Source organism: Marmota flaviventris, chromosome 13 (genome assembly GCF_047511675.1).
Source record: "Marmota flaviventris isolate mMarFla1 chromosome 13, mMarFla1.hap1, whole genome shotgun sequence".
In the NCBI taxonomy this organism is placed as follows: domain Eukaryota; kingdom Metazoa; phylum Chordata; class Mammalia; order Rodentia; family Sciuridae; genus Marmota; species Marmota flaviventris.
This window is the reverse complement of record NC_092510.1, coordinates 26,895,783-26,908,189: the sequence shown is the minus strand read 5'-3', so window position 1 is coordinate 26,908,189 and position 12,407 is coordinate 26,895,783. Positions and strand designations below refer to the sequence as shown.

General features: G+C 43.4%; 1 protein-coding gene across 1 annotated transcript in view; it reads right to left on the bottom strand.

The window, feature by feature from the left end:
• LOC114105010 (guanine nucleotide-binding protein G(q) subunit alpha) overlaps positions 1-3,874 on the bottom strand; it is a 286,367-nt gene extending 282,493 nt beyond the window's left edge. Inside the window, exon 1 of the mRNA XM_027951350.2 lies at positions 2,923-3,874. Within this exon, the coding sequence (XP_027807151.1) occupies positions 2,923-3,058 (136 nt within the window). The 5' untranslated portion in view covers positions 3,059-3,874. The remainder of the gene's footprint in view (positions 1-2,922) is intronic.
• Between the last annotated feature and the right edge of the window lie 8,533 nt (positions 3,875-12,407).

Genomic DNA, 12,407 nt, shown 5'->3' with positions numbered 1-12,407 from the left:
GAATAAATTTGGAAGACTTTGGCATAATTCCTGAATATGAATCAAAATAGCCCAAATTTTACTGCCACACCTGATTATCTAGTCAGATAACCACTATTTTTCTTTTCTAATGTTTCTATATTATTACTATGTAAAAGTAAATAATTATGTGAACAAATGCAAGAGTCACTACTTTCATCTCTGCCAAGCAAATCCTTTCCCATTAAAATCGTGTCATGCCTTGAACTAAAACTTACTAAGAAAATAATTTTATATTGAATTTCATTTCAACATAAGGTGACTCCTCCATTTAAATAAATTGGTTAAAAATACTAGCAGATCTTTAAACTGTGACAGGATACATTCTGCAATCTCCTCTGGACAGGTGTCATTTAAATGAAGGAAGGAACCAAAAAATTCAGTCTATTCACAAAGCAGCACCTCAAAAATTCCTCATACAGAACCACTCCCCAAGATCTCCCCTTGTTCAAATCTACCCTGGTTTCCCTCTTCAACTCATAAACTTGTGAAATCACACACCTATACATACACATACAAATCTATGTTTAATATATATCGTTACTATACAAATAGTATAGGAAGCGCAGTAGTTATGTTACAAAAGCAACATATCTAGAATATGAAGCAGTAGCAATTTGTACATGGTGTCCAAGGATCATGTTTCTGAGAAAACTGTATAATGAAATGTCAGTAATGAATGTAGGTGCTGAATTCATGTATTTTTCTCCTACTTCTACCAGGCCATATTTGGGAGATGAGGTGGGGCTGGGTTAATAAATCCTGCTCAAATATCTAATAAAATAAAAAAAGTTATCCATACTACCTCCACTTTAGTAGTAAAACTGGTTTAGTTTACATTTTTTTCCTCAGAAAATCATCTCGAAAGTTCATTTTTAAAAGCACAGTATTACCCAAATATACAATATGTAATTAAGCAGCTATATAAGTGGATTTCCCTCTTAGACATTTAAACCCCAAGGTCTTTAACAAACCCCTAGGCTTTAACTCAAGAGCTGCTGGGCCCAGAACTGTCACATTTCTGGCAGTTAGGGTTGGTTAAAGGAACCTCAAAGGCCCTGTTCAGAGTTTTGCAAAAACCTATAGATTGTCAACAAGGAAAAAGAAAAATAAAACCCAGATCATAAGGCAAGTCCCTCCAAACACATGCTTTTCTCTTACATTGTGTAGTTGAACACTATATGTTTCTCTTGCCCTCACTATTTTCTTCTCAATCTTGAGAATTCAAAAAAACACCTTCAATTTCATGTTTTCAGCCATTTGAAGTAGGGTCAAATGAGAAAAGGAAGGAGAATTAAAAAAGGACCTTCACTTTTCAATCCCAGTTTTCCCCTCCCCTGGCTTCTTTCATTCCCTGAAGCTCACATCTTTCATTCAACTCTTTGCCTCTATTCTTTGTAAATATGTACACACCTATCTAATCAGGTTTCAAAATGAAGACATAAATCATGACATATGAATTAACCATTGGTAACTATTTGTGATCATTATATTTTGTTCCTGCTTGTAAATAATCCAGTACATAAGTAGTTCAGTCCCAAAGGCAATTGGTTCCTTGAGCTAGCAGATGGAATGCTCCAGATAAGAAAGAAAAGGCATGCTTCTCAAATCTTAACAATATTCTTTTTTTTACAGAAATGTTTGAGAAATGTATTATTACACATGCAAATATCTAGAACACAAGTGCAGACATTTTTCAGGCCTGTTACTGCAAAGCTGTTTGCTCTTCCTACCACAATAGCTCAGTTATGTCAAGCTGGCTTGTATGTGAACCCTGATGGCTTGATTCTGAACATTCTCTCAGAGATAATAATCAATAGAATTCCTATTTGAGAAATGGCATTTTCTTGCTAACTTAGTGTTAAAGCAGAATGTTGGGTGGGTTTTTCTTTCTTTCTTTTAGAGATTAGAGGAAATTTTTGCTGTATGCTTCCGTTTTCCTTCTAGCCCAGATTCCAAAGATATTAAAATTCTGTCCGTTTTAAACAAAAGGTTTCTATTTGTTTCCAGGAGAGTAACTGAGAAGCTGCACTGGTTTTCAGTAGTAACTACTGTGAATTCAGGCCTACATCTGGGTCGCCTCATTAAACAAAAGACACCCTTCGCTGTCAACAACCACACAACACAATGCTTTCCTATCCCTCATCTTTATCCGGAAGAAATGGTGCAAACGAGAAACACGCCTGTCACCATCCACCGGCCAAGAAACTCTTCTGGGGTCTCTCCTTTCAGTGGTCTAGTGGCTAGAGAACAGCACTTGTATGACACGTTTGGGCTTGCCCTCCCGCCCCGCCCCCAAACATAAGCCCCTTTCTTCGGTATCCTCATCACTCCTTGGAGGATGGTAGCGAGTCTGCCCACCAATCCACCATTCCCTCCAGACCCCAGAATGCAAGATAATGGATGCACAAAGGCCACCCCACCATACGCCATCCCCCAAAGCTCCCTGGCTCGACTCGCGACCCTCTGGGCCACACACAGCTCCCGGCTTCACTAACCCACCCGGCACCGCGGGCACTACACAGAAAGATCAACGCTATAGCCCACCTTCCCATCCCCGCGTCTAAGCCCCAAGTGATCTGCCACTTAGCAGATGCACAGCACAAAATGCACAACCCTCTGGGACACGAACAGGCACACACCGAAGCACCGGGAAGGGCAGCCCGAACGTGTACGTGTGTGTGTGTGTGTGTGTGTGTGTGTGTGTGTGTGTTTGTACGCGCGCGCGCCCGCAAGGGTGCGGGTAGTGGCCGGGGGCGCGCATAGGAAGGAAAGGGGCGAGCGGCGGGCGCCCGGGGGTGGGGGTCGCGGAGGGCAGCTGCCCCTAGAGACCTGAGGTAGTGGGCGGGGGCCAGAAAGGCCCGGTGGCAGGGCCCAGGGAGGCCAGCCCCAAGCTGTACTCACCCAGCAGCAGCAGCTTGAGCTCCCGGCGGGCGTCCCGCTTGTCCCTGCGGAGCTGCCGCTCGATCTCGTCGTTGATCCGCCGGGCTTCCTTGGCCTCCTCGCTCAGGCAGCACGCCATGATGGACTCCAGAGTCATTCTTCCAAAGTGCCTCCGCTGCAGCCCCGCTGGCACCCCCTGCTCACACGCGCGCACACACACCCTCCCGCCCTCGCTCCCCCGAGGCAGCGGTGGCCGCTGAGCCCCCGCCGCCCGGGCGCGCGTCCGGGACGAGCTCGGGGAACCGCCGCGGGGGTGGCGGCCAGGGCCGGGGCCACCAGGTGGGCCGGGGGATCGGCGGAGCCGGCGGCCTGGGCCGCCCAGAGGAGTGAGGCGGGTTCAGGAGGCGTTCGCGGGCGCTGGCTCGGAGGGCGCGTGAGGGAAGGCCGCCGCGCCCGGCCTCGCTCAGACGCTCGCGACTTCTTCCCCAGGAACCGGCGGCCCGCCTCGCCCCCCGCGCCGCCGCCGCCGCCGCCGCCGCCGCCGAGGCTCCCCTAAGCAGTGCGCCCAGTGGCAAGAGCACATCCACCGGGGCGTCCCCACAGCGAGCGGCAGCCGACGGCTCCCAGCGCTCGGCGCGCCCGCTCCTTGCCGCCGCCTGTCACGGCTCCTGGGCGCCCACTGCCCGGCTCGCGCGCAAACCCGGTTCGCCTGCCCGCCGCGCGCTCCTCCGCCTCCGCTCCGCCTCCGCCTCCACCAGACGCCCACCCCCGGCCCCGATTGCCAGGCGCGGAGCGACTGCTCAATGCTCGCCCTCCCCCTCGCCACACACACACATTTTCTTCTTTCTCTGAACTGGAGCACAGATCCGGGAGGGAGGCGACGGAGGCGGCGGGAGGAGGAGGAGGAGGAGGTGGAGGAAGAGGAGGAGGAGGGAGCGAGCGCGGGAGGAGGGGAGCCGGGAGGCGGTGCCGCCCGGCCCCTCCTGGAAGGCTTTCCTGGGCTCGCAGCCGCCGCGGCGCGCCTCCCAGTGCGGCTCTCGCCTCGCCCGCGCGGCTCCCCGGCTGGGCCGGCCCCCTCCGGCTCTGCGGGCGCCTCCCTCTCCCGCGCCCTCGGCGGGGCCCGCAGGCGTAGCGGTCGCAGCCGCCCCCGTCCGGGTTCGGGGCGGGGCCGGGTCTCCAACGCGCCCTGTCAGCCGGCGGCCGCTACAACGGGCTGAGGCCGCGGCCGACCTGGGGCTGCCCGCCGGCCGCCCGGGCGTGGTAAGGCGGGAATATGGCGGCCTCTGCCTGCCTTCCAGCCCACCAGCCCGGGAACGCAGCCTCCGCCCTCCGGAAAGTCGCGGGATTCAGCCCCGCGAACCCGCTGCGCCCGCTGGCGCCGCGAACACCCTGACGGCTCCTGCGGGCGGCGCCGGCTCTCGCTTTGCCCGCTCGCGGCAGCTCTTCAGCCACTTCAATATTTCCCGTTCCTATAACGCCATTCGGTTAGAAGCTATCTAGCCTCGCCTCTGACCCCAGATCAGAGACTCTCCACTGTGGGGTACGACTGGGGATGAGAAGGAATTGTCACTAGCTGCCGGAGGGGTAAGGGGAGACTAAAGTCCTCAAAGAAGCTTGAGATAGAAATCTAAATCCTGAGCAGAAAAATGAAACTGCACAAGTTTCCAAGAGCCTCCTGATAGGTTCCAACTTTTCATGCCATTGAGACTGTTTTTGTTTTGCTTTACCAGTTCTCTTGTTTTGGAAAAGGCACACGATGTTTTACAGCCAAATAATCGAATTTGCCCTTCTAGACCGAGACTGATTGTGGATTACTTCTGGGGAAATGCAAATAGTGCGGAATAAAGAAAAGAAATAGAAAAATAGAGAACCCAAGATTGCCAGAGCAAAATTTGATTCTGGTGGTTTGGTTTCCACTTTCGATTGAAGAAGTTTACTTTAAAATACTGTTTGCATATTTCATTGTGATATACTACTAATGAATAGGAAAAAATTCTATTTGGTCCAATAGCTAGAAAAGATAAGAATCATATTCTTTCCTGCCTCGGTACAATCTGAGGCCTTCAGAATAAACTGTGTTATGAAGAGAATTGCCTTTTCACATTTTATGTTTTCTCAGAGATATCCCTGGTGCAACCTGCTGATCCAGACTGCAATGTAAGGTCATGACCATACTGTTGCTACAGATCAGGAACAAGAATGCGTAGAGGGTTCTTGGACTCCAAGTGTGTGACTTCCTCCTTTCATTTGCCCTATCCTCCACCCCTTCCTGACCCCTCCCCTACCTCTCCTCCCCCCCTTCACTCACTCTCTCTCTCACACACACACAGAGGGAGAGAGAAAAAGAGCTGGAATTTAGATCAAGGAAGTTCTTAAAACAAAATCTATATTTTAGGTCTGTTTTCAAAAGGATGTTTGGCCTAGAAAATAATTAAATTCCACCTTGGACAGGGAGCAGAAAAGACAAACCTCACCACTTTTAAGTGAATACCTGCAGAAAATCACTAGACTTTTAATTTTAAATGAAGTAAAGAAAGATTCAATATGCAGAAATGTAAAATTGCTTCAAGAGAAAAATTGTTTGCATCTTTTAATAAATAAATAAATATGTGTACATATATACATATATTTTTTTTTGAGAAATTCCAGCGTTTTGTATGCTGAAAACCCAATTGACAGGAAGTTTCACGTCTCTGGCTTCCTAGCTAAGTATCCTTTGAGACTTGAAATACCTTTCAAAATGTGCTGTCAATCCTATCAGGTAATTTTTTGACTGAATTGACCTGTTATTTGATGAATTACACTGTTTGAAAAGATTGTAGTCTATTTTGTCACCCCCATCTCTCCAGCATCAGAAAAACTCTCTGGCTGTTAGCAGATTTTTAAATGGATACAATAAATCAATAGGAGGATGTGTTACACATTGGGAAGAAATCAGGAAGTAAGGAAAACCAACACTGTGCAGTGATAAAGCCATATATGGGCGTCAAGAAGGAAACAGGAAGAGAAAATCCAAAGCCTGAAACTAGATCTATCCCCAAACCTTTCCATACTATCTGGAGAGCATTTACTAAGCAAATATTCCTACAACTTAAGTCAAAACAAAATCTATGCAGAGACTACTGAAGTTGCTGAGTGTGTTCTAGGAAAATATACTTTAAATTATGCAACTAAATATGGATCATGTTTCAAAATCCTGATTCATTAAATCAACAAATATTTATTCACTGCCTGCTATGTGTAAAGAACTAAAGTGGAGTTTCAGGAAGAGAAACTAAAATTAATACAATATGATCCTTGCCTTCAGTGGACTTATAGTCTTAAGGCAAAATGAGAGTGTGGTGGTGCATGCCTGTAATCCCAGCAGCTTGGGAGTCTGAGGCAGGAGGATCATGAGTTCAAAGCCAGCTTCAGCAATTTAGTGAGGCCCTAAGCAACTCAGCAAGACCCTGTCTCTAAATAAAATATAAAAAAGAGATAGGGATGTGGCTCAGTGGTTAAGCACCCCTTGGGGGTTCAACTCCTGGTACCAAAAAAAGGCTTTGAACAGATAATAATAAGAGACAAGATGAAATCAATTTCTTTTAATGGGAGTTGAAGTAACAATATAATGAGATAAAGGAAGGAATAATTTACTCCAGAAGATTTGAAAAAGACTTCACAGAAGAGGGGACATTTGAATGCACCTTAAAAATGAATAGTTTTCAATAAATATATATCTACACCACTTTAAAGTAGCCATTGTATATTACCCCAGACAGACAATGAGATGATAAATCATTTTGAGAATTCAAGGGTAATTACCAAATTAAAAGCATACCACAAAACCCACAAAGAAAAAGAAAATATTGTTCTTATTTCCTATGGATACCTGCCCCAACAATCCTATCACCCTGATTTGGGGGTATCAGGTATAAGGGGGAGACAGTAAAAGGCATATTTCAGCCTCAAGGAGTGATTCTGCAAAGAGTAAAAAGGCCAAGAACTTCTAAAAGAACCTTCTGGAGAAGGAAAGAGCTGTATGGGTAATCCAACATACTGGCCTTATAGGGAGCCTCTCTTGTTTCCAGAGTAATTTAATATGGCTGCCTCATTGCTTATACCTTCCATTGTAATTATCTGTCCCCCCCACACCTTGGATTAGGAACTGCTCAAGAGCAGAGATCTCGTTTTTCCTGCTTTCAGTGCATACAAGAGTACCTAGTTTAAAGCAGATATTCAGTAAATGATGAATAAAAGAATGCCTTCACCTACATCACTGACAAACATACTCACAGACTGCCTATCCCAGGCAGTGTATTATACCAGGTGCCTGAGGCATATAAAGCCCTTAAAGACTTTATAATCTATTTGGGAAGACACTTCATATGCATAAAAGAATAACCAATACAAAATGAGAAGCACTTGCTGCTAATCTAATGTATAAAAGAATGGATTGCCAGTGGAGTTCAGGAGGAGCAGTTATCCAAGGTACCATTCAAAGTAAACCATAGGAGAGTGGGTATGCACAGAATGGGCACCCAAAAAGACAAGCTGGAAATCAACCTTAAGCATTGTAGGTCCTACAAGAACTGGGAAATAGGTTTTCTGTACAGAGATGACAGCAGAGCCAACAAATAAAATGGACCTGCTCCTTAGGAAGGAAGAGAAGTAGGCCCAGGAAGACCCAGAGAGCTGTAAATGGCACCACCTAGAGGACAGTTTTCATAACAGCAGAAAGATTTTGTTAAACTGAGCTTTTGAGTAAAAGGAAGGTTTCAGGACCAACATGTTGAAGATGAAAAACCTGTACGAGACACAATAATTTCTTCTGACAGAGAAAACACCCACTGTTGAAAAAAATCCACCTTAAAGCTATTCTATATTAAGCAGAGTACCTCACTGACATCTTTCCTTTATCAAGCTCAGAAAATGCAGCTAGGTGATTGTCTGGCTCTATTTACATCCATCTATTTTGTATCTATCCAAATCAGCATTATCATGGGAAGTATAGTATTTCACAGTTTGAAGGACATTCAGATTGCACTAGACTTGCAGCTTCTAAAAGCCTGGCCAGATGGGAACTACAAATTATTTTTCAGTTGTTACCCATAGCTATGATTTTTGAACATTTTTATTAATGTGTATTGTTCATATTAATAGGATTCATTGTTATGTTTTCATGTATGTACATAGCATGCACTCACCAGCCTCCTTTGTCCACCCTCCTCCTCCACATACACACACCCTTCCCAGACTCTAGTAGTCACTATTTGACTTTTTTTTAGTTTCTGCATATGAGAGGGTACATGCAGTACTTGTCTTTCTCTGTCTGCCTACTTCATTTAATATTCTTCATTTTCATCCATTTTGCTGCAAATGACAGGTTTTCATTCTTCTTTACAGCTGAGTACTACTTCATTGTGTATGTATACCACATTGTCTTTATCCATTCATCTGTTTGGAGCTATTTTTAAGCTGGATATATTGGTGTTTCCTACAGAGAAACTCATGTTTGATAAACAAATGAGCTAATGACTGAAAAAGTACTAAACTCACAACTGTGATCCTTTTATCAAGGATAACTTAGTATAGGAATTTCCCTCCTGTCCTGAAGTTATTACAAACAGAAGTTACCTTATCCCTCAAGACTCACTGGCTTTGCTGAACTCAAATCAAGACCAAGGGTCTTTGGCCTTCAGAAGTAGTGTACTTTTATTGTTGTTGTTTTTGTGTTTGTGTGAGAAAGGGTCTCACTTTTGCCATGGCTGGCCCCAATCTTCTGGACTCAAGCCATCCTCTTGCCTCAGCTTCCTGAGTAGCTGAGACTAGAGGTGAACACCACTGAATCTGGCAAAGTGTTACTTTTGACTCTTGAAATCCAGGCTTATCATCTCAGATAACAACACTTCCAACCAAGTGTTTACTCCCCATTTCTGCATCATTTGGATCAATTTATACACCCCATTTAGTAACATGTCATACCTATGGACACTGGAAATGGGCCTTTTACCTAAGACAATATGAAGACGACTGGATTTTAGAATTAAATATATTGGGGTGATCAAGGCAATTATTTGTCTCTTATTCTTTGCTTCCATAATTCTAAATCAAATAATCACTTATACCTTTTATGATTTTCATATAAAGCTCAAAAGGTCAAGATTTTTAGGTTTTTTTCACTAGGGAATGTAGCACTTAGAAGAGTGCCAGGGTACAAGAAAGGCTCAATAAACATGTGCTGAATGAACGAAAATTAGGTTTTCTAATAAAACAAATCACATATTGGTCACATGGCAGTTGCTGCATTTTTTTTTGTCTTAGCCAGATGGTATCTACCAAATCTTAATTCCCCCTGTAAAATGTTCTTCAACCATGGGCTTCAAAATTTTACCTCAGATGGAAAATCAGCCATCACTAAGGTATCAAGAAACCTGGAATGCAACATTTTCAAAATCCATGTAGAAACATGTATTAATTCCATCCAAATCAACTTTGTAGGAAAGTTGATATTTATGTCATCAATTTATTTGAAGCATGTTATACCTTAGAGATCATGACACAATGTTATAGTCAAAGTGTTAATTGTGTGATAAATTAATTAAACAGCACATGCTGATGCAAAACACATAAATGATTAAAATGGCATTATTTTGTTTTCTCGATGATTGAAATAGTACTAATATTAACCTTTCAATTAGTTGTTATTCTTGTACATTTTCAACCAGTCCATTCTAAATTTTATCAACATGTGAAAAAGCAGCTGTGCATGGTGGCACATACCTGTAATACCAGCGGCTCAGGAGGCTGAGGCAGGAGGATCGTGAGTTCAAAGCCAGCCTCAGCAACAGCGAGGTGCTAGCTAAGCAACTCAGTGAGACCCTGTCTCTAAATAAAATACAAAATAGTGCTGGGGATGTGGCTCAGTGGTTGAGTGTCCCTGAGTTCAATCCCCAGTACGCCCCCCTAAAAAAAAGATGTGAAAAAGCTAGTAGTTTTTCAACTTCAGAAAAATACAAAATGTCCTCTTCCTACCATAAAATTAGAAAAAGAAAATCTCTCTCTTTTTTTTTTCTTCCTTTCCTACTTCCACATAAATCTACTTGAGCCACAAAATTTCTATAAGGCCACTTTCAGGTTTGTTAGTATACTTCCATCTTTCCATCCTGTAAAATGTTCTTCAACCAGAGCTTGTCTAAGAGTCAGATTTGTGGTGAGTCCCTTGGACAATATGGAATGGAACCTGGAATAAGGTCAAGAGACTGGGAAATTTTTATTTGGCTTAGGCTCAGATATGGCTCAGTACAGAACTATTAATCTAAAATTTTGATGATTTACTCATTGTGTATTCTTTGTGTTAATTTTTTAATTTATTTTTTAGTTATAGGTGGACACAGTATCTTTATTTTATTTTTATGTGGTGCTGAGGACTGAACCCAGGGCCTCATGCATACTAGATGAGTGTTCTACCTCTGAGCCATAACCCCAGCCCTGATTTTTATTTTTAAAGTATTGTATTACTTCAGTTTTGTATTATAGTGAGGTTTTTTTCTTTTTTCTTGTTGTTGTCATTGTTGTTAATGCTGTTTTCAATTTTGCACCCAAAGCAAGTACTTTGCCCTATCCAGGTTTTGGTATACAAGTTGCACCCAAGAGATTTGGCATACAAACTTGTCACTCTAGAGAAGGAATCAACTTCAGGGGGTTATCCACTTATTACTGCCTAAAAATATGTATTATTGCTGCCTGTGGAGCTGAAACAAAAGAACTGGGTTGAGAAGTCATTGATTGTCCAAATAGAAGCAATAGAAGCTTCCATGACCTCTAAAAATATGCGGTTGGGACTGGGTTTGGGGCTCAGCAGTAGAGTGCTGACGTAGCACATGCAAGGCCCTGGGTTCAATCCTCAGCACCACATAAAAATAAGTAAATAAAATAAAGGTATTGTGTCCAACTACAACTAAAAATAAATATTGAAAAAAATACACGGTTTTCAGGAAAATCAAACAAAAGAAAACGATGAGGAAAATATCTTTGTTAGTCTCAGTAGTTGGCTTACATTGATAAGCAAGCATTGTGGGCTTGGATGTAGCCCAGTGGTAGGATGTACTCTTTGCCCATGCAAAGCCCTGAGTTCAATCCCCAGCACCACAAGTAACAGCAACAACAAAACAAGCAAAGACTGTGGACCACAGAGACCTAAGATGCCATGTGATCCAGGGAATTTCTTTAAATCCAGGAATCATTTCTTTAAAATAAAACCTACTAGAAAACCAGTCTATAGAAAGGTTAAGACACAAGCCTACAGATCAGGGGAGAGACAACGTGGAATCCCCACTCCACTTCCTTCAGGCCACTTTTCAAAACCTGAACACATTTTGTGTCACATTTTATAAGTGTCATATCTAGAGAGTCTATCCATTGATCCAGTTTATAAAGCCCAGAAGTGGCAGAGGCAGGGCTAGAGCTAATTTTTTCTTTTAATTTTATTTTCCTGATACCCTTTTCCTTAATCTGAAATAGTCCTAGAGGAAGTTATATTTATTTGGTCTCCAAGTTTCCTGGTCTCACAATATATACTCAGGCTGGAAGTGTAGTACAGTGGTAGAGCACATGAGGCCCTGGGTTCTATCTCCAGCATTAGGAGGAAAAAAAAAAGTACTCATCTTTTTTGAAAGGATTGCTGTTTACTTAATCTTTTACCTGTTCTTAGGAAGCCCATAGCCTACCGGCACATGGCTCTGTCAGAGGGATTTGCATTTCCAATCATATCAAAGCCTGAGGTTAAAACAGTGATCTGACCCCTGGCTGCACATTAGGATCACCTGGGGAGCCTTTGAACAACACTGGAAGCTGGATTCTCACCCCAGATATTTAGATTTTATTGGTCTGGGATGGGGCTTGGTATATATTTAGTAATTTGTATGCCCCCAGGCATTCCAATGTGCAGGCAAGATTGAGAACAACTGAGTTACATTAATAAAACTAATGATATGTGTAGCCTTCAGCCAGAGCTGGATAATGCAGTCATAATTATCTACTCCAAGTAGGAAGTAAGGCCAGTTCTGTTTAGCACTGGGCTGGTCCTAGGATCTGTGCACTGGAAGGAAGTTAGCCCCCTAGCCACTCCTCCCACTGCCACTGTCCTTCAGAACTGTAGACATTTTTTTTTGTTTAAGTTTCCCTTATTTTCCCATTAATTTCTTAATCTTCACACAAGTAAGTCTTTTTCCCACCCCTGACCCCACCTCTTACCTACCCAGAGGCAACTGGTGTTACTAGTTCCTTTGGCAGTCTTCCAGAAACATATGTGTATACAGCAAATATTTCTTTTCGGTCTGGGAATGTATCTCAGGGGTAGAGCACTGTCTAGCATGCATGAGACCCGGGCTTTGATTCTCAGCACTGAAAAAATATTTTGTTTTTTACTTTAGTTATACAACTGGTTCCATAGTGTACTAATTTGGTTTTCCCACTCACTATGTATCAGAAATGGAGCCATATTATGCACATGTTCTTTTTGACAT